At 44.5% G+C, this 27,601-nt stretch overlaps 1 protein-coding gene across 1 annotated transcript in view; it reads right to left on the bottom strand.

Annotated features, from left to right (window-relative positions):
• The window catches only part of LOC139549457 (roundabout homolog 1-like), a gene marked incomplete in the record, with an annotated part of 182,916 nt that overhangs the window by 103,592 nt on the left and 51,723 nt on the right, over positions 1–27,601 (bottom strand). The window contains 4 exon segments of the mRNA XM_071359983.1: positions 5,113–5,240; positions 5,424–5,562; positions 9,223–9,343; positions 22,437–22,594. Of these exon segments, the coding sequence (XP_071216084.1) occupies positions 5,113–5,240; positions 5,424–5,562; positions 9,223–9,343; positions 22,437–22,594 (546 nt within the window).

Genomic DNA, 27,601 nt, shown 5'->3' with positions numbered 1-27,601 from the left:
CAGTTCAAAGTGAATGATGGCAGGGCCTACTACCTGTAAACACACAGTCCAGTTCAAAGTGAATGATGGCAGGGCATACTGCCTGTAAACAAACAGTCCAGTTCAAAGTGAATGATGGCAGGGCCTACTACCTGTAAACACACAGTCCAGTTCAAAGTGAACGATGGCAGGTCCTACTGCCTGTAAACACACAGTCCAGTTCAAAGTGAATGATGGCAGGGCCTACTGCCTGTAAACACACAGTCCAGTTCATAGTGAATGATGGCAGGGCCTACTGCCTGTAAACACACAGTCCAGTTCAAAGTGAGTGATGGCAGGTCCTACTACCTGTAAACACACAGTCCAGTTCAAAGTGAACGATGGCAGGCCCTACTGCCTGTAAACACACAGTCCAGTTCATAGTGAATGATGGCAGGGCCTACTGCCTGTAAACACACAGTCCAGTTCAAAGTGAGTGATGGCAGGGCATACTACCTGTAAACACACAGTCCAGTTCAAAGTGAATGATGGCAGGGCCTACTGCCTGTAAACACACAGTCCAGTTCAAAGTGAGTGATGGCAGGGCATACTGCCTGTAAACACACAGTCCAGTTCAAAGTGAATGATGGCAGGGCCTACTGCCTGTAAACACACAGTCCAGTTCAAAGTGAGTGATGGCAGGGCATACTGCCTGTAAACACACAGTCCAGTTCAAAGTGAATGATGGCAGGGCCTACTGCCTGTAAACACACAGTCCAGTTCAAAGTGAGTGATGGCAGGGCATACTGCCTGTAAACACACAGTCCAGTTCAAAGTGAATGATGGCAGGGCCTACTGCCTGTAAACACACAGTCCAGTTCAAAGTGAGTGATGGCAGGGCATACTGCCTGTAAACACACAGTCCAGTTCAAAGTGAATGATGGCAGGGCCTACTGCCTGTAAACACACAGTCCAGTTCAAAGTGAACGATGGCAGGGCCTACTACCTGTAAACACACAGTCCAGTTCAAAGTGAACGATGGTAGGGCCTACTGCCTGTAAACACACAGTCCAGTTCAAAGTGAGTGATGGCAGGTCCTACTGCCTGTAAACACACAGTCCAGTTCAAAGTGAATGATGGCAGGGCCTACTGCCTGTAAACACACAGTCCAGTTCAAAGTGAGTGATGGCAGGGCATACTGCCTGTAAACACACAGTCCAGTTCAAAGTGAATGATGGCAGGGCATACTGCCTGTAAACACACAGTCCAGTTCAAAGTGAACGATGGCAGGGCCTACTACCTGTAAACACACAGTCCAGTTCAAAGTGAACGATGGCAGGGCCTACTGCCTGTAAACACACAGTCCAGTTCAAAGTGAATGATGGCAGGGCCTACTACCTGTAAACACACAGTCCAGTTCAAAGTGAATGATGGCAGGGCCTACTGCCTGTAAACACACAGTCCAGTTCAAAGTGAGTGATGGCAGGGCATACTGCCTGTAAACACACAGTCCAGTTCAAAGTGAATGATGGCAGGGCCTACTACCTGTAAACACACAGTCCAGTTCAAAGTGAGTGATGGCAGGGCATACTGCCTGTAAACACACAGTCCAGTTCAAAGTGAATGATGGCAGGGCCTACTGCCTGTAAACACACAGTCCAGTTCAAAGTGAATGATGGCAGGGCCTACTGCCTGTAAACACACAGTCCAGTTCAAAGTGAATGATGGCAGGGCCTACTGCCTGTAAACACACAGTCCAGTTCAAAGTGAACGATGGCAGGGCCTACTGCCTGTAAACACACAGTCCAGTTCAAAGTGAATGATGGCAGGGCATACTGCCTGTAAACACACAGTCCAGTTCAAAGTGAATGATGGCAGGGCCTACTACCTGTAAACACACAGTCCAGTTCAAAGTGAATGATGGCAGGGCCTACTACCTGTAAACACACAATCCAGTTCAAAGTGAATGATGGCAGGGCCTACTGCCTGTAAACACACAGTCCAGTTCAAAGTGAATGATGGCAGGGCCAACTACCTGTAAACACACAGTCCAGTTCAAAGTCAACGATGGCAGGGCATACTGCCTGTAAACACACAGTCCAGGTCAAAGTGAATGATGGCAGGGTCTACTGCCTGTAAACACACAGTCCATTTCAAAGTGAATGATGGCAGGGCCTACTGCCTGTAAACACACAGTCCAGTTCAAAGTGAATGATGGCAGGGCCTACTGCCTGTAAACACACAGTCCAGTTCAATGTGAATGATGGCAGGACCAACTACATGTAAACACACAGTCCAGTTCAAAGTGAGTGATGGCAGGTCCTACTGCCTGTAAACACACAGTCCAGTTCAAAGTGAACGATGGCAGGACCAACTACATGTAAACACACAGTCCAGTTCAAAGTGAGTGATGGCAGGTCCTACTGCCTGTAAACACACAGTCCAGTTCATAGTGAACGATGGCAGGGCCTACTGCCTGTAAACACACTGTCCAGTTCAAAGTGAATGATGGCAGGGCCTACTGCCTGTAAACACACAGTCCAGTTCAAAGTGAATGATGGCAGGGCCTACTGCCTGTAAACACACAGTCCAGTTCAAAGTGAATGATGGCAGGGCCTACTGCCTGTAAACACACAGTCCAGTTGAAAGTGAATGATGGCAGGGCCTACTGCCTGTAAACACACAGTCCAGTTCAATGTGAATGATGGCAGGGCCTACTACCTGTAAACACACAGTCCAGTTCAAAGTGAATGATGGCAGGGCCTACTGCCTGTAAACACACAGTCCAGGTCAAAGTGAATGATGGCAGGGCATACTGCCTGTAAACACACTGTCCAGTTCAATGTGAATGATGGCAGGGCCAACTACCTGTAAACACACAGTCCAGTTCAAAGTGAATGATGGCAGGGCCTACTGCCTGTAAACACACAGTCCAGGTCAAAGTGAATGATGGCAGGGCATACTGCCTGTAAACACACTGTCCAGTTCAAAGTGAATGATGGCAGGGCCTACTGCCTGTAAACACACAGTCCAGTTCAAAGTGAATGATGGCAGGGCATACTGCCTGTAAACACACAGTCCAGTTCAAAGTGAATGATGGCAGGGCATACTGCCTGTAAACACACAGTCCAGTTCAAAGTGAACGATGGCAGGTCCTACTGCCTGTAAACACACAGTCCAGTTCAAAGTGAATGATGGCAGGGCCTACTGCCTGTAAACACACAGTCCAGTTCAAAGTGAATGATGGCAGGGCCTACTACCTGTAAACACACAGTCCAGTTCAAAGTGAATGATGGCAGGGCCTACTGCCTGTAAACACACAGTCCAGGTCAAAGTGAATGATGGCAGGGCCTACTGCCTGTAAACACACAGTCCAGTTCAAAGTGAATGATGGCAGGGCCTACTGCCTGTAAACACACAGTCCAGTTCAAAGTGAATGATGGCAGGGCCTACTACCTGTAAACACACAGTCCAGTTCATAGTGAATGATGGCAGGGCCTACTGCCTGTAAACACACAGTCCAGTTCAAAGTGAATGATGGCAGGGCCTACTACCTGTAAACACACAGTCCATTTCAAAGTGAATGATGGCAGGGCCTACTGCCTGTAAACACACAGTCCAGTTCAAAGTGAGTGATGGCAGGGCCTACTGCCTGTAAACACACAGTCCAGTTCATAGTGAATGATGGCAGGGCCTACTGCCTGTAAACACACAGTCCAGTTCAAAGTGAATGATGGCAGGGCCTACTACCTGTAAACACACATTCCAGTTCATAGTGAATGATGGCAGGGCCTACTGCCTGTAAACACACTGTCCAGTTCAAAGTGAATGATGGCAGGGCCTACTGCCTGTAAACACACAGTCCAGTTCAAAGTGAATGATGGCAGGTACTACTGTCTGTAAACACACAGTCCAGTTCAAAGTGAATGATGGCAGGTCTGTGTGGCAAATGGCTTGTTTGAATAAAGGTCTACTGTAGCTCTCATTGGCTATTTGTATTTTTTCTTTTTTTTCTTGATTTCTTATTGGTGGATTTCTTGATGAAATTATTGGTGGATGTTGATTCAGTTATTACTGGATATATTGATGAAGTTATTGACAGGAGGGTCTAATCATGCTCCTCAAAGAAATCAACACATCACTGGCCTGTGGAGCGCAGCAATAAATAATTGCAGAGAACAAACATGTGAAGATTGGGTTCTGTATTAGTACTGAGAGGGGGTGGTGGTGGGGGGTGATGGGGGAATTTTTGTCCCATCTCTTCATAGCTCTCGAGGACTGCTGGGAATACAATTTTACACTTCTGACCTCACCACACAAACCTCTACTACCCAAACCCCCCCACCATCCTCCCATCTACCTCGTCCAAGCTCAATTCCCATCTCGTTCTGCTCCAGTGGTGACTCACTTCAACCCCTCAATATACACCTCCCTACCCTGCTGACCCCATCCCCTGTGCACTGAACCACCTTCTATCCCCCTCCTCCCCTCTGCTCCCCAATATTCACATTAACCTGCTACTAAATGACCCCAGTGTTCCACCTGCATGGCTCCCAGGAGGTTTAAGGGTTGGGGGGATCCTGGCCCCCTTGTTCTACTGAATGACTCCTTTCTACTCTGTGACCAGCTGCTTTCTGTTCTCACTGTGTTAGTAGGATGTCCAATGGAGAGAGACACACTGAGGCTCCCCACAGGCCTAACACTGATACAGCATATCTTAAACATGACCAGAGTGCTGCCTCTAAAGGAAGGTCCTCGCTCCTATGGATGCCGTGAATGGAATTGATTATCATGGAGCTCCCATGTGTAAAGTGTATGATCCTCTATGGATTTTCAGATGGCCTTTATTAGAAATCAATCAGCTAATTGTGAGAGAATGGGTGAAAGTAATAACTTGTCAGGCTCAAGAATTGAGTGTTATAATTGCATTGAGGTTGAGCTAAATCGCGTCTAAGGTGCAAAAACTCACCGTAACCCATACAACTAGAGAGACTGAAACATCTGGAACAATCAACATACCTTTCAGCAATAGAGGCTCGACAACAGGACCACGTACCGCACAATGTACAGGACTGTGCAAGTTAACTGGTGCGTTGACCTTCGTAAACCTGCACAGTATTTTACTAGATTAAGTAACAGAGTGTGTGGTCTTACCGTGGACGGTGAGGGTGGCCGACGCCTCCGCCCTGCCCACCATGTTCTCTGCCACGCAGGTGTAAGACCCCACGTCTGCAGAGGTCAGACGACGGATCTTCAGGGTGTGGTCCTCACGGATCTCATATCTGGAATATTCACAGGTAGTCGGTCAAACACGCACGCACGCACACGCGCACACACACACCACATACCTTACAGTATGTGCTGATCATCAGACAGACAAAAGGGTGCGAGGCATCAAATAGAAAGAGAGAAAGGGATTGTGTTGTAATAAAGGGGGCCAGAAGATGAGTCATACAGTACAGTACCTTCCCTTGGGCAGGTCTCCGTCGTCTTTTCTCCAGCGGACGGTGGGAACTGGGTCACCCCGGGCCTCACACCTGAACTCCACGCTCTGGTCCACCAGCACCACCTGGCTGCCGGGACGCTTCACGAAGCTGGGTCGCTCTGCAGAGAAATGACATAGCACAGGACTATTCAGTAAAAAGTCTACAGATACACTGTATCTGCATTTATACAGTATAGTATAGTATAGCATATTATATCATAGCACAGTATATCATAGTATAGTACATCATATCATAGCATAGTATAGCATAGAACAGTATAACATAGTATATCATAGCATAGCATATCATAGCACAATATATTATAGCATAGTCTATCATATCATAGCGTAGTATAGTATAATATATCATAGCATAGTATATCACAGCAGAGCATAGTATAGCATAGTTCAGCATATTATAGTATATCATAGCATAGTATAGCATAGTATAGAATAGTACTGCATAGTATATCATAGCATAGTATATCATAGTATAGCATAGCATATCGTAGTATAGTATATAATAGCATAGTATATCATAACATAATATAGCATAATATAGTATATCTTAGCATATTATATTATATCATAGCATAGCGTAGTAGAGTATATAATAGCATAGTTCAGCATATTATAGTATATCATAGCATAGTATAGCATAGCATGGTATAGCATAGCATACTATATCATTGCACAGTATATCATAGCATATTATATCACGGTATAATATATCATATATATAGTATAGTATAGTATATCATGGCATAGTATAGTGTATCATAGCATGGTATAGCGTAGCATATTATATCATAACATAGTAAGCATAGTATAGTATATAATATCATTGCATAGTATATCATATCATAGTATATTATAGTATATTGGAGTATAGTATATTGTAGTATAGTATATCATATCACAGTATAGTATATCATAGTAAATATATCATATCTTAGTATATTATATCATGGTATAGTATATCATAGCATAGTATATAATAACATAGCGTATCACAGCATAGTATATCAGAGCATAGTATATTACAGCATAGTATATCACAGCATAGCGTATCATATCATAGCATAGTATAGTATATCATATTATAGTATAGTATATCACTGTATATTATATCATAGTATATCATAGCTTAGTATATCATATCATAGTATATCATAGCATAGTGTATCAAAGCATAGTATATCATATCATATTATAGTATATCATAGTATAATATATCATAGTATGGCATATTATATCATATCATAGTATACCATAGCATAGTATATCATATCATATTATAGTATAGCATAGTAAAATATATCATAGTATAGTATAGCATAGTATAGCATAGCATAGTATAGCATAGTATAGTATATTATAGTATATCATATCATGGTATAGTATATCATAGTATAGTTTATCATATCATAGTATATTGTGGCATAGTATATCACAGTATAGTATATCATATCATAGTATATCATAGTATATTGGAGTATAGTATATTGTAGTATAGTATATTATATCATATCATATTATAGTATATTATATCATAGTAAATATAGAATATCTTAGTATATTATATCATAGTATATCATAGTATAGTATATCATAGCATAGTATATAATAGCATAGTGTATCATAGCATAATGTATCATAACATAGCATATCACAGCATAGTATATCACAGCATAGTGTATCACATCATAGTGTATCATATCATAGTATAGTATGTCATATCATAGTATATCATAGCATAGTATAGTATATCATAGTATATTATATCATAGTATATCATTGTATTGCATAGTATATCATAGTATTGTATATCATAGCATAGTATATAATTGTATAGTACATCATAGCATATTACATCATATCATAGTATATCATATCATAGTATATCATAGCATATTATATCATAGCATAGTATATAATAAAACGGTATATCATAGCACCGTATATCACAGTATAGTATATCATAGCATAGCATACCATAGCATAGTATATCATAGTATAGTATAGCACAGCATAGGGTATCATAGTATAGTGTATCATAACATAGCATATCACAGCATATTATATCAGAGCATAGTATATCACAGCATAGTATATCACAGCATAGTGTATCACATCATAGTGTATCACATCATAGTATAGTATGTCATATCATAGTATATCATAGCATAGCATATCATAGCACAGTATATCATAGTATAGTATAGCATAGCATAGGGTATCATAGTATAGTGTATCATAGTATAGCATAGCACAGTATATCATAGCATATTATATCATAGCATAGCATAGTATATCATAGTATAATATATCACAGCATAGTATACCATAGTATAGTATAGTGTATCATTGTATAGTATATCATAGTACAGTATGTGACTGTACTGTATCTTTAGCACTTTATGGGGATTGAACCATCCTGCTGATCAGTCATATTGTAGCAGAGTTTCAGTGCTAACATTAGCAGTGTGTTTTAGTAATCACAGCTACCCTCGTTGCCCTTTGTCCTGATTATCTGAGAGGTCCTGTAAAATCCTGCTGTTGCAGTCCATTCCCCTAACCTTCCAGCAGGGATTGAAATAAAAATGAATGTTGGAAAAAGCTTCTGTAATGAAAACAGATAGCCATCTAACCACCCCTGCCCCCTCATGTCCAGTTCAGCTTCCTCTCCTTCTCCCTCCCCAGCCCCTATCCTCTCAGCAGAGACACACATCAACACACAGAGCTTCTCCATAGGGAACATTTAGCAGATTTCCTAATACCTTTAATCACCTTCTCCTCCAACATTTGTTTTTTAATATGTCCCAAGACTCAACAATTGCAGCTCAATAGTTTGACCTCCCTTTTCTCAACTCTCTACCCTTCCTTCTCTCTCCCCTTTCTCCTATTTGTTCTCTCTCCACTCCCTCCTTCCTCCTCTCTGCTCTCTCCCTCCCCTCCCTCCTCACATTCCCCATCCTCAAATCCCCTCCCTCCCTCCCTCCCTCTCTCCCTCCCCTCCCTCTCTCCCTCCCCTCCCTTTCTCCCTCCCTCTCTCCTCACATCCCCCTTTTGGCTTGAAAAAGTGCTCATTAAGTGTCTGGGGCTGTCGTGAGTTTTTCTTTTGTGTAGTTTACTCAAATAGGCAAAGCCATAGGTATGGTCTGAACCCTTTGAAGTCATTTCCATATATAATAATGTATCTTATGTGGGAAATAAGAAGATGTGTATGTTAGCGTGGGCCCTGTTGGAGGGGATGATGAGAGGCCTAATGGGACAGGAAGTAGAGGAAGTGGAGAGGACAGTCAGAAGTTCAGCCGACTGAGGTTAATACAGAGTACTATACTGAGACTATAAACTGAGGCAACGGAGAGCTGTGGGGTCAAAGGTCAGTCATGGTTTAATGTGGCACAGCTGGCCAGAGGAGAGGTGCTGAGGTCAGGTGGGGGGGGGGGGGTCAGTGAGGAGAAAAGGGGGGGCATTAGAGAGGTGTGGGGCTCCTGGGGGAGAAAAGGGGGTCAGGGGGCTACTGGGGCAGTTCGTGGTTAACTGTTAGAGTGAAGGCCATGTCACACTCCTCTTGAAGGGGTCGATGACATCGTTTAGTCTCCTTGGAGACACACACAAAACAAAACATCTGGACCCTCTTCACTGTACACAAACACACACGGAGAGAGAGACAGAGAGAGGCAGAGACAGAGACAGAGACAGAGACAGAGACAGAGAGAGAGAGAGAGAGAGAGAGAGAGAGAGAGAGAGAGACTGTGAGGAAGGTTACTTACCGAGCACAGTGAGCTCAGCGATCTCACTCTCCCTCTCTCCCACCATATTGGTCCCGACACACACATACTTCCCAGCGTCGCTTTTTCTGGCATTGGTTATCATCAGCTTTCCTCCCCGGATCTGAGGAACGAGAGAAAAGGTCAGACCTTGAGAGGACAAAACTACACGCCTAACATTGGAAAACATTCTCTCAGTATAAAAGTGCTGTATTTCCTCACCCATGAGTCTTTGCAAAACCATGACCAAAGGTATTCAGAGTTTAATAAAACTCCATCTGTCATGTTTTGATGGGTGTATAAACTCACAAATGAATCTCAGTGAGCCATGTACTGTATGTCCTGAGGTCCCAGAGATAGAAAGCCAAAGTACTGTACTACTGTACTAACCGCGTTACCTATCCAACCATTCTATGCTATTCTCATTCAACCTGTGGCTTGTATGGCTTTATCAGACAGTCTGTTATGCTCAGGGCTTGCCTGGCCTAACATCCCTTCCCCAAACCTAGAAAGCCACAGTTCCCTGAGGGAACACCTGAGGCAGGGAAGAGTGGAAGCATTACTCCAGCCACAAATGACTTCCAGCACAGCAATCTCCCCTACCGTACTGAGAAGAAGAAAACAGAAGTTTTACCTGAGTATTTTCTCATGCATACATACAGAGACACATACTAACACATGCATACATACAGAGACACATACTAACACATGCATACATACAGAGACATATACTAACACATGCATACACACAGAGACACATACATACAGAGACACATACTAACACATGCATACATACAGAGACACATACTAACACATGAATACATACAGAGACACATACTAACACATGCATACACCCACACACTAAAAGGTGTGTTTTGTATCCAGGACAAGGTGGGTGTGATGGCTGTTATTTCCCAGGGATTTGATTACAGGCCAGGGGAGGTGCTTTGTTCTCAGGCACTGGGTGAGGCAGTCCGGCCCCTCTCAGGTCCTAGTCAGCTGACAGCCATGCCAGTCAGAGTAGCAGCACACAATAGCACGGGGCACCACTGATCTGCCTGCTCCAAGGGGGCTTAAGGGTTTAAGGGTCACACACCTCAGCCCACAAGAAGACAGACCCCCACCCCGAGGCCTGTAACAGACCCCTTTATTTAAAACCCACTGAGGGAGGTGTGTGTGTGTGTGTGTGTGTGTGTGTGTGTGTGTGTGTGTGTGTGTGTGTGTGTGTGTAGGTAGGGGGGAGTTGAAGGGGGTAACAGCATTGCAAAAGAGCCCCAAACCTTCTGCCTTTCACTGGCTGTCTTCAGTCAAACACACTCCTACACATGTATCCAATTCATGACACACTATGCAACGTCTCACTAAATCTAATTAACAGTGGTCAACACTGCAAGTGTACCTGCGCTCTGCACTCTAGGTGATCTAAAAACAGGTATCACTGGCATGTGAGGAATGGGGCCTCACTTTTAGTATCCCAGCGTCCTAATTAAGAGTGACACCTTGTTCAGGAGCAAAACAATCCACATGACGTCTGCTAGGTAGGGGAACGACAGGTTCTAAGAACAGGGGAGTATAGAAATAGAATGTCAGAAGGTTCTCAGTGGAACAACCCATCTGTTGTGTGCAGCCTAACAGCTTACCTGGGAGGAGCAGAGACACGGAGATGAAGTCTAATTGCCACAACTAATAAATCCCCCTACAAACAAAAACCCCCTCCACTCTCGCTCCTCCACTTAAATAAATAGCTGTGCATCAACACTCCCCATCCAACCTGACAGAGCTTGAGAGGATGTGCAGACGAATGGGAGAAACTCAGGCTGTAACCTAACAAAATGTGGAAGAAGTCAAGACATCTGAATACTTTCTGAAGGCACTGTAGACGGCCTACACGTAGAGAGACAGAGGAGCACTGTTTCACTCGCTCGGATGCTTTCTCCTGTGAGATACATTCAGCCTCTTGAAGGAAAATTATGAAAGACAGAGAGACAAAATATAAATTATTTGGTATTTATTTATTTATTTTCGTCAATTTTGGGGGGGAAGCCTGGCTTTCCTTGGCATCCATGAACACACTCCACTGATTCCTTAGGTGTTCTGAGGCATTCTGGGGCACCTCTTGCCCTCGCTGCTTGTTTAATATTCATAATAAAAATAGCTTTTAAAAAGAAGACAAGGGAAGGGAGAGGAAGGGAAGAGAAGGGTCACACTAGCAGTATAGAAGACCAGGGGGTTTTAAGTATCGTTATGTTACTGTTTGAAGTATCATTATGTTACTGTTTGTTTGAAGTATCATTATGTTACTGTTTGAAGTATAATTATGTTACTGTTTGAAGTATCATTATGTTACTGTTTGAAGTATCATTATGTTAATGTTTGTCGTATCATTATGTTAATGTTTGAAGTATCATTATGTTAGTGTTTGAAGTATCATTATGTTACTGTTTGAAGTATCATTATGTTACTGTTTGAAGTATAATTATGTTACTGTTTGAAGTATCATTATGTTACTGTTTGAAGTATCATTATGTTACTGTTTGTTTGAAGTATCATTATGCTACTGTTTGTTTGAAGTATCATTATGTTACTGTTTGTTTGAAGTATCATTATGTTACTGTTTGAAGTATCATTACGCTACTGTTTGTTTGAAGTATCAGTATGCTACTGTTTGTTTGAAGTATCATTATGCTACTGTTTGTTTGAATTATTATTATGTTACTGTTTGAAGTATCATTATGTTACTGTTTGCTTGTAGTATCATTATGTTACTGTTTGAAGTATCATTATGTTACTGTTTATTTGAAGTATCATTACGTTACTGTTTGAAGTATCATTATGTTACTGTTTGAAGTATCATTATGTTACTGTTTGTTTGAAGTATCATTATGTTACTGTTTGAAGTATCATTATGTTACTGTTTGTTTGAAGTAGAATTATGTTACTGTTTGAAGTATCATTATGTTAGTGTTTGTTTGAAGTTTCATTATGTTAGTGTTTGTTTGAAGTATCATTATGTTAGTGTGTGTTTGAAGTATCATTATGTTACTGTTTGAAGTAGGATTATGTTACTGTTTGAAGTATAATTATGTTACTGTTTGAAGTATCATTATGTTACTGTTTGAAGTAGCATTATGTTACTGTTTGAAGTATCATTATGTTACTGTTTGTTTGAAGTATCATTATGTTACTGTTTGAAGTATCATTATGTTACTGTTTGAAGTAGCATTATGTTACTGTTTGAAGTATCATTATGTTACTGTTTGTTTGAAGTATCATTATGTTACTGTTTGAAGTATCATTATGTTACTGTTTGAAGTAGCATTGTGTTACTGTTTGAAGTGTCATCATGTTACTGTTTGTTTGAAGTAGCATTATGTTAATGTTTGACGTATCATTATGTTAGTGTTTGAAGTATCATTATGTTACTGTTTGAAGTATCATTATGTTACTGTTTGTTTGAAGTATCATTATGCTACTGTTTGTTTGAAGTATCATTATGTTACTGTTTGAAGTATCATTATGTTACTGTTTGAAGTATCATTATGTTACTGTTTGTTTGAAGTATCATTATGCTACTGTTTGTTTGAAGTATCATTATGTTACTGTTTGAAGTATCATTATGTTACTGTTTGCTTGTAGTATCATTATGTTACTGTTTGAAGTATCATCATGTTACTGTTTGTTTGAAGTATCATTATATTACTGTTTGTTTGAAGTATCATCATGTTACTGTTTGTTTGAAGTATCATTATGTTACTGTTTGAAGTATCATTATGTTACTGTTTGAAGTATCATTATGTTACTGTTTGTTTGAAGTAGAATTATGTTACTGTTTGAAGTATCATTATGTTACTATTTGTTTGAAGTAGCATTATGTTACTGTTTGAAGTATAATTATGTTACTGTTTGAAGTATGATTATGTTACTGTTTGTTTGAGGGAGGGCTTAACAGCTAAATCACTGGGACACTCACAAAGGCACAAGGTCAGGTCATGTCAGACCACGTAGGGCAGGAAGAGGGAGGTGGACTGGAGGTCCCATAGAGGTCCCGTAGGGCGTTGACATGAGGATCCACTTTAGGGCCACAGCACTCCATCAGTTTTCCCACCTCTGCGTGGAGGTGGCACTGTCCCATTCCGCTCAGGCATATTTAGAGGGTCTGGGCAGCAGGGGGCCTCTGGAGTGGGCCAGTGTGAATGGAGAGGCCTTCCTTTCTCTCTGCACCTTTCTTTGTCTCTGTGTATATCACCTCCACAGGAGGCTGCTGAAGGCAGAAACAATCTGACCATTATGCTGCATCACAGGGAGATGGCTCAATCCCAACACCGTTTTTTGTCTCCCGTCATTTGGTAATGCTGATAGTATGAAACCCAGACTCAGCATGCGTTGTGGCGGCATTCATGCTGCATTTCATTTTCCAGGCCGATGATCACCCTCAACTACTAAACAAAAGAGGGGGAAGACAATGCAGGGCATGTCTGCAATCTGTCCCAGTGCTGACTGATTCCCTCCATACAGCAACATCAAATTAGTTTCGGCTCAAACTGTTGAGCTGGATGCCTTTTTGTTCTGTTCCATTATAAGGCCTTCATCCCCTTGACAGACCTGTTTTGCACAGGTGTGACAAATGCCTCCATCTGCCCTCAGTGAAGTAGCGGCTTGACAAAGAAAAAGACCCTTGCTGTGTGTCTGTTTATTGACTGTGGCGGCTGTGTCACCACAACAGCCCAGTGCAGAGAGCTCAGTGTGAATAGACTATACAGCATTTCACCGCCTTGTTCACACAGCTTTCTAGCATAGAGACAGGGATGGCAGGGCTAACATAGATAGGAGGAGTCAGGGGGCTGGGCTAACATAGATAGGAGGAGTCAGGGGGCAGGGCTAACATAGATATGAGGAGACAGGGATGGCAGGGCTAACATAGACAGGAGGAGTCAGGGGGCAGGGCTAACATAGATAGGAGGAGTCAGGGATGGCAGGGCTAACATAGATAGGAGGAGTCAGGGGGCAGGGCTAACATAGATATGAGGAGTCAGGGGGCAGGGCTAACATAGATAGGAGGAGTCAGGGGGCAGGGCTAATATAGATGGGAGGAGTCAGGGAGCAGGGCTAACATAGATAGGAGGAGTCAGGGGGCAGGGCTAACATAGTTAGGAGGAGTCAGGGGGCAGGGCTAACATAGATAGGATGAGTCAGGGGGCAGGGCTAACATAGATAGGAGGAGTCAGGGGGCAGGGCTAACATAGATATGATGAGTCAGGGGGCAGGGCTAACATAGATAGGATGAGTCAGGGGGCAGGGCTAACATGCTAACATAGATGGGAGGAGTCAGGGAGCAGGGCTAACATAGATGGGAGGAGTCAGCGGGCAGGGCTAACATAGATAGGAGGAGTCAGGGCTCTCTTCTCTTCTTCATCCTGTGATGTCTGATGTATCCTACTCTCTGGTATTTAATAGACTCCCACTTTTCATGTCTCCTCTTTTTAACTCACACCCATTCCCATTCCCATCCCATCCTATTCCAGCCCAGCCTATCCCATCCCATCCCATCCCATCCTATTCAACCACAGCCCAGCCCATTCCATCCCATCCTATTCAACCACAGCCCAGCCCAATCCATCCCATCCTATTCCACCCCAGCCCATCCCAGCCCATTCCAAGATGGCGTAGCAGTCGGACGTGTGTTTGTCTTGTCCCATGTTAATAGTCTGTAAAAAGTATGTTTTTCGTTTCTTTCTATTCTGCCCTTGAATTGCGTTCCCATGCAAAACTAGACAGATAGCTAACAACTAAGTCTTCAATAAAACTTCCAAGGCGTGATTTTTCTTGAATGAATATATTGAAAATGTTTATGTTATGAAACTGCAAAATACAGAAAATAATATACTTTAGTATTCAATTCAAATCGACACATTGTAGCTGTACATTATACCTTTCAAGTTGAAGTGGCATGAAAATACAAAGCAGGTGCCAAGGTACCATTCATCTGGCATGACGCCAAACCATGTAGCTAATTGTTACTCATATGGTAATTGGCTAACTCCTTTCCTTACTCTAATAATGTACAACCATCTCTGTACAATAACAAAGCATATTACACTAGAAACAGTAACAAAACTACAGTATTGTATGTTTTACAATTCGTTTGCATGACGCACGAGCAAAGTAATACAGCTGACGGCATACATGAAAGGCATTGCAATTTGTGTGAGTAAATGCAACCAACCAACATTGATATGTAAGCAACTCTATCAATAACAAAATTATCATCACCAGCTAAATGCTTGAATCGAACTTACAAACAAATATTTTCCGAGGCTGAAGCGTGACAAGAAATAACTACACTGAAAGACCTGTACCGTAGCGTTGTTTTTAGCTGCTTCTATGCGTGCAGAACGAATTCTCTACTTCCTGTTTGCGTACAGTCTTTCTAAGTACCAGAAAGCTCCACTAGGGGGCGAATAACACCATGGAACACAATGAAAATCCATCTTAACCATTGCAATAAAATGATCTGTTACTTTCTAACAGGATGGCAGCACACTTTCGTATATATTTTAATCTCACTTTCCATTTAAGAACTAAATATACTTTCCTGCAACCCGCCTCACCCAATATGGTACGGATCTGCTATTTTTTATACCTTTTAACTGGAACCTCCATCAGAAGCTAGCCAGCAAACTACCTACTAGCTACTAGTCATTGTTAGCCACTGCTAGCGGTCTTCACCTTTAGCTCGGACACCAGCCAATTACCTGCCAGTCTGCACAGCGCGATATCAACCCAGAGCATATCGGACTGCTTTTCTCTACCACATCAACGGATTCCTGCCGCAAGCTCTGGACCATTACACCAGATCATCGCAGCTAGCTAGCTGCAACGGAGTGGCTATTGTGGGCTAATGCCTCTTGTCCCGAAGCAAGCACCAGTTAGCCTTGAGCTAGCCTTGAGCTAGGCCCATCTCCCGGCCAGCCGGCAGACCAGCTAATTATTGGGCTACAATAATGGGTCCGCGGTCAAACGACCACCCCTCATCAATGTCAAACGCTCCCTAAAATACTTCAGTGAGCAGGCCTTTCTAATCGACCTGGCCCGGGTATCCTGGAAGGATATTGACCTCATTCCGTCAGTAGAGGATGCCTGGTTGCTCTTTAAAAGTGCTCTCCTCACCATCTTAAATAAGCATGCCCCATTCAAAAAATATAGAACTAAGAACAGATATAGCCCTTGGTTCACTCCTGACTTGACTGCCCTTGACCAGCACAAAAACATCCTATGGCATACCGCATTAGCATTGAATAGCCCCCAAGATATGCAACTTTTCAGGGAAGTCATGAACCAATATACACAGTCAGTTAGGAAAGCAAAGGCGAGCTTTTTCAAACATAAATCTGCATCCTGTAGTACTAACTCCAAAAGGTTTTGGGACACTGTAAAGTCCATGGAGAATAAGAGCACCTCCTCCCAGCTGCGCACTGCACCGAGGCTAGGTAACACTGTCACCACCGATAAATCTACGATAATCTAGAATTTCAAGAAGCATTTTTCTACGGCCAGCCATGCTTTCCGCCTGGCTACCCCTACCCTGGTCAACAGCTCTGCACCCCCGCAGAAACATGCCCGAGCCCCCCCCCCCCCCCCGCTTAGCCTGTTCAACCTCTGTTTCGTATCGTCTGAGATCCCTAAAGATTGGAAAGCTGCCGCAGTCATCCCCCTCTTCAAAGAGGGAGACACTAGACCCAAACTTTTACAGACCTATATCCATCCTGCCCTGCCTTTCTAAAGTCTTCGAAAGCCAAGTTAACAAACAGATCACTGACCATTTCGAATCCCACCGTACCTTCTCAGCTATGCAATCTGGTTTCAGCGCTGGTCACGGGTGCACCTCAGTCACGCTCAAGGTCCTAAACGATATTATAACCGCCATCAATAAAATACATTACTGTGCAGCTGTATTCATTGACCTGGCCAAGGCTTTCGACTCTGTCAACCACCGTTTTCTTATCGACAAACTCAACAGCCTTTGTTTCTCTAATGACTGCCTCGCCTGGTTCACTAACTACTTCTCAGATAGAGCTCAGTGTGTCAAATCAGAGGGCCTGTTGTCCGGACCTCTGGCAGTCTCTATGGGGGTGCCACACGGTTCAATTCTCGCTCTTGCTGCGGGTGATTCTTTGATCCACCTCTACGCAGACGACTCCATTCTGTATACATCTGGCCCTTCTTTGGACACTGTGTTAACAAACCTCAAAATGAGCTTCAATGCCATACAACACTCCTTCCGAGGCCTCCAACTGCTCTTAAATGCTAGTAAAACAAAATGCATGCTCTTCAACTGATCGCTGCCCCCACCCGCACACCTGACTAGCATCACTACTCTGGACGGTTCTGACTTAGAATATGTGGACAACTATAAATACCTAGGTGTCTGGTTCGACTGTAAACTTTCCTTCCAGACTCACATTAAGCATCTCCAATCCAAAATTAAATCTAGAATCGGCTTCCTATTTCGCAACAAAGCCTTCTTCACTCATGCTGCCAAACATACCCTCGTAAAACTGACAATCCTACCGATCCTTGACTTCGGCGGATCCTTGACTCTACTCAGCAAATTGGATGCAGTTTATCACAGTGCCATCCGTTTTGTCACTAAAGCCCCACATACTACCCACCACTGCGACCTGTATGCTCTCGTTGGCTGGCCCTCGCTACATATCCGTCGTCAAACCCACTGGCTCCAGGTCATCTATAAGTCTTTGCTAGGTAAAGCCCCGCCTTATCTCAGATCACTGGTCACCATAGCAACACCCACCCGTAGCACGCGCTCTAGCAGGTATAGTTCACTGCTCATCCACAAAGCCAACACCTCCTTTGTCTGCATTTCCTTCCAGTTCTCTGCTGCCAATGACTGGAATGAATTGCAAAAGTCACTGAAGCTGGAGACATATACCTCCCTCATTAACTATAAGCATCAGCTGTCAGAGCAGCTTACCGATCACTGTACCTGTACATAGCCCATCTGTAAATAGCCCACCCAACTACCTCATCCCCATATTTACACTTTTTTTCTTTTTTGCACCCCAGTATCTCTATTTGCACATCATCATCTGCACTTCTATCACTCCAGTGTTAATGCTAAATTGTAATTATTTTGCCACTGTGGCCTATTTATTGCCTTATCTCCCTAATCTTACTACATTTGCACACACTGTATATAGATTTTCCTATTGTGTTATTGACTGTACATTTGTTTATCCCATGTGTAACTCTGTGTTGTTGTTTTTGTCGCACTGCTTTGCTGTATCTTGGCCAGGTCGCAGTTATAAATGAGAACTTGTTCTCAACTGGCATACATGGTTAAATAAAGGTGTTTTTTTTAAATCCCATCCCAGCCGTTCCAACACGTCCACGTAGAGTGGTGGAGTCCTTTGAAGAGCCTCCTCAGCTGTTATCCACATTATAAAGCCTTGCATGTCCTCCCGTCACCTGTCATCTCTTCCCTGTCCCAGCCCATCTTCCCTCTGGTCCAGTCTCAGCTCTAATGCCATACCACTGACACGTCCACTCTGACGGGCATACAGCACAGGGCATCACTCTGCTTTCGATTGGCATTCACAGATCAGCCCGTCCATTCACCCATCCGTCATTACAGTCCATTACACATGGATGGCCCTGGTTTATGTGTAGAGACGTTTTAAGTGTCCATGTGGGACCAGTCATTCTGTGAGGAAGGGACACATCCCACACAGCCCTGTTAAATCTCTCCCTAACCAGACGGTTGTTGTGTGTTGTCATTCCCTCCCAAGGCCCAGCTCTGCAGAATTCAGGTTATGGACATCACCAGTCAAATACTGGTTTACAATGAAATTTCACAGATCAATGCAGATAATGACAAACCCAACACAGAGAGGATGTTATTGTGGAAATAGCATATAAACAGCAGGGCTAGAAAAATGTGTTCTGTTTAAACAGAGTGAAACCTCATTATGGGAAAGGCCATGTGTAGGTAGGACAGTTATACACAACTATGATCACTGGGCAGTTAGGCACACCTATGATCACTGGGCAGTTGGACACACCTATGATCACTGGGCAGTTAGACACACCTATGATCACTGGGCAGTTAGACACACCTTTGATCACTGGGCAGTTAGACACACCTATGATCACTGGGCAGTTAGACACACCTATGATCACTGGGCAGTTAGACACACCTATGATCACTGGGCAGTTAGACACACCTATGATCACTGGGCAGTTAGACACACCTATGATCACTGGGCAGTTAGACACACCTATGATCACTGGGCAGTTAGACACACCTATGATCACTGGGCAGTTAGACACACCTATGATCACTGGGCAGTTAGACACACCTATGATCACTGGGCAGTTAGACACACCTATGATCACTGGGCAGTTAGGCACACCTATGATCACTGGGCAGTTAGACACACCTATGATCACTGGGAAGTTAGACACACCTATGATCACTGGGAAGTTAGTCACACCTATGATCACTGAGCAGTTAGACACACCTGCTCTGCTCTGTCCTCAAACCACCTCTCTAGAGCCATTGATTGATGAGGTTATTGTTTCCATGCTGATGAACAGTGTGTGTGTGTGTGTGTGTGTGTGTGTGTGTGTGTGTGTGTGTGTGTGTGTGTGTGTGTGTGTGTGTGTGTGTGTGTGTGTGTGTGTGTGTGTGTGTGTGTGTGTGTGTGTGTGTGTGTGTGTGTGTGTGTGTGTGTGTGTGTGTGTGTGTGTGTGTGTGTGTGTGTGTCAGCCTGACTGAGCCTGAGAGTGAGGGTGTAGCTGGGAATGGGTCAGGGGAGGGGCATTATGTGCCAGGTGTCTGTGAGTGAAGCAACCCTGATGACAGGAGAGAGCAGGCTTTGTTCTCACATAGGGATTAATGACAGGTCCCAACAAAGTTACAGTGGCGCACACACACCCACATGCACACACACAAACATGTAATGTTGTTCATGTGCAACCACAGACAATAAACTAGTTCCCGAGGTTGATGCAGGGCCTGTGTGCTTATCAGTAACTTGCTGGCTGAATTCCGAGACAGATATGATTTGATTCAATTTCCACTAGATTATGCGCTTTCAATTATACTGTGAAACTGCCAGCCGCTTCTTTTTAATCTTCCCCCGGTGCAGATAGTGGGCGGCTGAGGGCGGGGGACGGGCTATCACGCTGTTTATGAGTAAGAGCTGTGATTAGGAGAACACCCTAAGGCAGTGTTCAGTCATGTCAATAGTACTGAACACATCCATGGCTGGGTGTTCTGGGCTCAGGATGAAGCTGTATCAGCTGCATGTACCACAACATGCCCAGAGAGGAGCACAGTGTCATGATAAAGTACATAGGAGGAAAATGCTTCTAATTACCACTAGTTGTCTTTATGTAAACAGAGTTGCAGTTTGCTGTTAATTGTCCTAATCAGACCATACTGTAACGTTGGCTAACTGATCCCTTCAAGCCCTGGCTAATCATCCTTACTGATCCCTTCAGGCACTGGCAAATCATACTTACTGATCCCTTCAGGGCCTGGCTAATCATCCTTACTGATCCCTTCAGGCACTGGCTAATCATACTTACTGATCCCTTCTCGGCCTGGCTAATCATCCTTACTGATCCCTTCAGGGCCTGGCTAAACATACTTACTGATCCCTTCTGGGCCTGGCTAAACATCCTTACTGATCCCTTCAGGGCCTGGCTAAACATCCTTACTGATCCCTTCAGGGCCTGGCTAATCATCCTTACTGATCCCTTCAGGGCCTGGCTAATCATCCTTACTGATCCCTTCAGGGCCTGGCTAATCATCCTTACTGATCCCTTCAGGGCCTGGCTAATCATCCTTACTGATCCCTTCTGGGCCTGGCTAAACATCCTTACTGATCCCTTCAGGGCCTGGCTAATCATACTTACTGGTCCCTTCTGGGCCTGGTTAATCATCCTTACTGATCCCTTCTGGGCCTGGCTAATCATCCTTACTGATCCCTTCAGGGGCTGGCTAATCATCCTTACTGATCCCTTCAGGGCCTGGCTAATCATCCTTACTGATCCCTTCTGGGCCTGGCTAATCATCCTTACTGATCCCTTCTTGGCCTGGCTAATCATCCTTACTGATCCCTTCTTGGCCTGGCTAATCATCCTTACTGATCCCTTCAGGGGCTGGCTAATCATCCTTACTGATCCCTTCAGAGCCTGGCTAATCATCCTTACTGATCCCTTCTGGGTCTGGCTAATCATCCTTACTGATCCCTTCAGGGCCTGGCTAATCGTCCTTACTGATCCCTTCAGGGCCTGGCTAATCATCCTTACTGATCCCTTCAGGGCCTGGCTAATCATCCTTACTGATCCCTTCAGGGCCTGGCTAATCATCCTTACTGATCCCTTCAGGGCCTGGCTAATCATCAGCCTACTGGACAAATGTGCAATGTGATGTTATTAGCAAATGGTAGACTGAAGAGTCAAACATGATTCAACATCTGATCATAACCCACGCAGACCCATGTTTTACTATCCTCTTCTCTGTCCATCCCTAGAAGCTGACTGAAGCTCCATCCACCCTACACACTCAGCCAGTCAGAGCGATCATCACCATCACTTCTCCACCATGTAACTATCTACAGGGAACGTGCAGATAGGTATATGGTGGAGACAGTGGGCCCATTAAGGTCTCCACTGCTCTACTCAGCAGCAGCAGGGGGGGGGGATTGATACTGCTGATCCCTTCTCTACACTCTGAATTAAAACAGATGAATTGGTGGCTGGTCTTGAACGCTATATAAATCAGATAGAGAACGTTTCCAATCCCTCAGCGCTGCGGAGACCAACTTTCCTCTTTTTCAGAAACTTTTTCATTTCATCATAGTAGTGAGTGTTTGTTCTGCTAACCATGTGTATGTGACTAATAAAATTTGATTTGATTTGATTTGATTTGATTTCTACTGGCTGATCTTACTCAGCAGGATCCTAATCAATGTTGTGCTGCTTGACTAATGAACCAAGACTAATTATGAGACTCGCTCATTAAATGTTAGAACAACTGCAGTTTGCTGATTTGGAGTTATAAATTGTTATTGGTGAAACAACAGCGGACAAATCAATCATTGTAGGGTTTACACTGACATTAATATGGTATAAAATACTGTGATGAACATAACAGCAATCACACACAAACACACACAACCAGTTACACTCACAGTGATTCGTTCATCTCTGTCATCGATGTTGGCACTGTCCTTCTTCCAGGATATGCTAGGTTCAGGATGCCCGCGAGGGGGCATACACTCTAGGACTGCAGGCTCGCCCGCTGCCACCATCACATCGGCAGGATTCTGTCTGAAGTCATCACGTAGTACTGCAGAAATAGATGGAGAGAAACGGGGTACCGTGAGGTCAGCAGCGGCAGCGATTAGCTTTGACACAAAGGGCATAATGACACCAAAACCAGTCACTCCAGTTAGACAGGACTGTAGATTTGACATACCTCACTCAGATGGATTGTACCATCTACAGACCACAGCACTGATCTACAGCAACAACATAATGACAAAAGGAAACCGCTACTGTGTTATCATAACCTATAATTGGGTACTGTCACCGATCTGTCACCACGTGGACATGGCCGCAGTAACCACTGCTATCAGAGGAGACTATACAGGACCAGGGATCGTCATACCACAAACGGCTGGACCACTGGCCACAGATTGGAGTGTCTTCCCCTACCCACAAGGCCTTGTTGACAATGAGATAAACATGTGTGCATCCACACATGAGAACGGCTTTGACCTGTCATCTCTCCTCTTTACCACCTCACACTGTCTCTCTGTGTCAGCCTAATGAGTGTGTGAGTGACACACTTTGACCTATCATCTCTCCTCATTACCACCTCACACTGTCTCTCTGTGTGAGCCTAATGAGTGTGTGAGTGACACACTTTGACCTGTCATCTCTCCTCATTACCACCTCACACTGTCTCTCTGTGTGAGCCTAATGAGTGTGTGAGTGACACACTTTGACCTATCATCTCTCCTCATTACCACCTCACACTGTCTCTCTGTGTGAGCCTAATGAGTGTGTGAGTGACACACTTTGACCTATCATCTCTCCTCATTACCACCTCACACTGTCTCTCTGTGTGAGCCTAATGAGTGTGTGAGTGACACACTTTGACCTGTCATCTCTCCTCATTACCACCTCACACTGTCTCTCTGTGTGAGCCTAATGAGTGTGTGAGTGACACACTTTGACCTATCATCTCTCCTCATTACCACCTCACACTGTCTCTCTGTGTGAGCCTAATGAGTGTGTGAGTGACACACTTTGACCTGTCATCTCTCCTCATTACCACCTCACACTGTCTCTCTGTGAGCCTAATGAGTGTGTGAGTGACACACTTTGACCTATCATCTCTCCTCTTTACCACCTCACACTGTCTCTCTGTCAGCCTAATGAGTGTGTGAGTGACACACTTTGACCTATCATCTCCCCTCATTAACACCTCACACTGTCTCTCTGTGTCAGCCTAATGAGTGTGTGAGTGACACACTGATGTGGGGTATAAGAACCGCCTCCAGACACACACATCATCCCCTCTTCATCATCGCCCCTTCATCATGTCACTTTCACTTCCTGCTTATCCACACAACCCTGCCACTGACTGATGGAGCCTATGTTTGCATTACAACCCATCTACAGGTATTGCCACTTTAAACACTGATGTTGTACAAGGTTCACAACTGGATTGGAAAGCGCTGTAATATATACCACTCCCCTCGCTGACATCAAACCAGCTCCTATAGTCTCTCAGAGATGCATTTTCCCAGTTAAAAGGCCCATTAGTGTGGGGGTGTAGGAGCTTGTGCATCCTCGTCGAATGTCTAATGGATGAGCACAACAGCGGCTGAGCTAATGTGACAGAGGGAAATGCTGTTTTAATGGGAACAAATGATCCGCGAGCTGTCTCATTCATCTTGACAACAGCATGATAGTATCACAGCATCATATAAACACTACGGACATTAGAGACAGTGTCCTTTATCTAGACTATATGAATAGAACACAAACCACATCCTATACTCTACAAAGTGCACTACTTTTTGACTAGACTTGTCATCAAAAGTAGTGCACTAAGCACTCTATGAAATGTATACCCCAGTAACTCAGTCCAGTAACAATATGGAAAAGTATGTATGTCACAGCAGCATTGTAAAAGCTGAGAGGCAGGATGGTTGTGGGCTGCTATCAGAGGGTCAGAGCCTAGCTAAAGCCTAGCTCTGCCTCCCCAGCGGTAGTGTTGAAGATAAACTGGAGAGATTTACGAGAGGACAGAAGGTAATGAAAAACCAACAACCCTTCATCTATAGACGGCGTGCCAGTAATCACTTTCCCAGCTCGGGTGTATCTGTCTGTACACACACACACACAAAACATGTTCTCATAAACTACAGGCTGAAATTCTACTCAGCCTAAAGTACGCAAGGTCAGCACAATGTGTGCCTGTGTATAATGGTCCTGACTATGAGTTTATGAGTGTTTGTGTATGGAAAGGGAAAGGGGGATACCAGATGTCCAACTGAATGTATTCAACTGAAATATGTCTTCCGCATTTAACCCAACCCCTCTGAATCACCTCTGAGGTGCGGGGGGCTGCCTTAATTGACATCCACATCTTCGGTGCCTGGGGAACAGTGGGTTAACTGCCTTGCTCAGGGGCAGAATGACAGATTTATAACTTGTCAGCTCGGGGATTTGATCCACCTTCTGGTTACTGGCCCAATGCTCTAAGTGGACCCTGCATGTGTGTATGTGTCTATACTCATGTGAAGGTGTGTGTGTGTACATGTGTGTGTGTGAGAGAGGGAGTGTTTCTGAATCTGTGTGTGTGTGTGTGTGTGTGTGTGTGTGTGTGTGTGTGTGTGTGTGTGTGTGTGTGTGTGTGTGTGTGTGTGTGTGTGTGTGTGTGTGTGTGTGTGTGTGTGTGTGTGTGTGTGTGTGTGTGTGTGTGTGTGTGTGTGTGTGTTTATGCACACATGTGAATGTGTATGTGGAATACGACCAGAATCTTCTCCTCTCCACCATCTCATTGTCTCATTTCCCTGAACCTAATCCTAGTCATCATCGTGTACCTCCTCCACCTCCCTCCCTCCACCCACTTCCCCTGAACCTGCTCCTAGTCACCATGGTGCACCTCCTCCACCTCCCTCCACCCTCCACCCACTTCCCCTGAACCTGCTCCTAGTCACCATGGTGTACCTCCTCCACCTCCCTCCACCCACTTCCCCTGAACCTGCTCCTAGTCACCATGGTGCACCTCCTCCACCTCCCTCCACCCACTTCCCCTGAACCTGCTCCTAGTCACCGTGGTGTACCTCCTCCCCCTCCCTCCACCCACTTCCCCTGAACCTGCTCCTAGTCACCATGGTGTACCTCCTCCACTTCCCTCCACCTACTCCCCCTGAACCTGCTCCTAGTCACCATGGTGCACCTCCTCCACCTCCCTCCACCCACTTCCCCTGAACCTGCTTCTAGTCACCATGGTGTACCTCCTCCACCTCCCTCCCTCCACCCACTTCCCCTGAACCTGCTTCTAGTCACCATGGTGTACCTCCTCCACCTCCCTCCACCTACTCCCCCTGAACCTGCTCCTAGTCACCATGGTGCACCTCCTCCACCTCCCTCCACCCACTTCCCCTGAACCTGCTCCTAGTCACCATGGTGCACCTCCTCCACCTCCCTCCACCCACTTCCCCTGAACCTGCTTCTAGTCACCATGGTGCACCTCCTCCACCTCCCTCCACCCACTTCCCCTGAACCTGCTTCTAGTCACCTCCTCCATCTCCGTCCGCCCCACACAGATCAAAGATAGGCTCACGCCAGCAAACATCACCTTCCTGACAGCCAACAAATTCCTGCCTAAACCCTTTATTAAGTACTTAATTGGCCATCGCTGAGATACCCCTCTCTCCCTCTGCCTGCTTCTTGTAACTTCCCAGCATGAGGGAGGGGGTTTCTGTATGGCAGTGGGGAGGGGAACCCAATCCCCCTGTAGGAATTGGCTTTCAGATGGAGATATATGGGAGGTAATGGTTTCTCCAGGCTTCTCTACCTAATCAGGGGACCCTACACCTTCTCATGTACAGCAGCAGCACACTATATGACCCCCGTCACAACACAAGTCTCCACATGCGGTGTAGCTGACTCTAAAGCAATGGGATTTGTATATTTCTTATCTCTTGTTGGTAGTCAGCGGCGTTGTTGATGACAATATAAGCCTCCATGGAAACGCAGGTTTGCAAAAGGAATGTAAAAATAATTGTTTGCACACAACACATATTCTAGCTTGGCAAAATACTCTTAGTCCTCCACATAGCCTAACAACACTCCAGCTGAGTTGTGAATGTGCTCATGAGCGCGGGTCAAAAGAAACATGGTCGTCCCGCTGAGAAAGAGGTGGATATAAACATAAACATCAGCTTCATTAGAACACTGGCTCCATCTGTACAGGCAAGGCCAGCCGGATTGACATATCCTGATCAGAGATGTTGTGTGAGTCAAAGCCTTGACACGCAAGGTCCTCCCACTGAAAGATAGCTATTCACACTCCAAACATTAGCAAGGCTACATAAAGAGAGACACTCTCCTCAGCTAGAGAACACGAGATGAGAGGAGACTAGAGAACACTAGAGGAGATGAGACTAGAGGAGAGGAGACTAGAGAACATAGAGGAGAGACTAGAGGAGAGGAGACTAGAGAACGGACACTAGAAGAAAGGAGACTAGAGAACACTAGAGAACAGGACACAAGAGAACAGTAGAAGAGAGGAGAATAGATAACACCAGAGGAGAGGAGACTAGAGGAGAGGAGACTAGAGAACATTAGAGGAGAGGAGACTAGAGAACACTAGAGGAGAGGAGACTAGAGAACAGTAGAGGAGAGGAGACTAGAGAACATTAGAGGAGAGGAGACTAGAGAACACTAGAGAGGAGAGGAGACTAGAGAACACTAGAGGAGAGGAGACTAGAGAACACTAGAGGGGAGAGAAGACTAGAGAACACTGAAGGAGAGGAGACTAGAGAACAGTAGAGGAGAGGAGACTAGAGAACATTAGAGGAGAGGAGACTAGAGAACACTAGAGAGGAGAGGAGACTAGAGAACACTGAAGGAGAGGAGACTAGAGAACAGTAGAGGAGACTAGAGAACATTAGAGGAGAGGAGACTAGAGAACACTAGAGAAGAGAGGAGACTAGAGAACATTAGAGGAGAGGAGACTACAGAACACTAGAGAGGAGAGGAGACTAGAGAACACTGAAGGAGAGGAGACTAGAGAAGAGGAGACTACAGAAGAGGAGAATACAGAACATTA

Source organism: Salvelinus alpinus, chromosome 22, assembly GCF_045679555.1.
Source record: "Salvelinus alpinus chromosome 22, SLU_Salpinus.1, whole genome shotgun sequence".
Lineage (NCBI taxonomy): Eukaryota > Metazoa > Chordata > Actinopteri > Salmoniformes > Salmonidae > Salvelinus > Salvelinus alpinus.
This window is presented reverse-complemented; position numbering and strand designations above follow the sequence as displayed.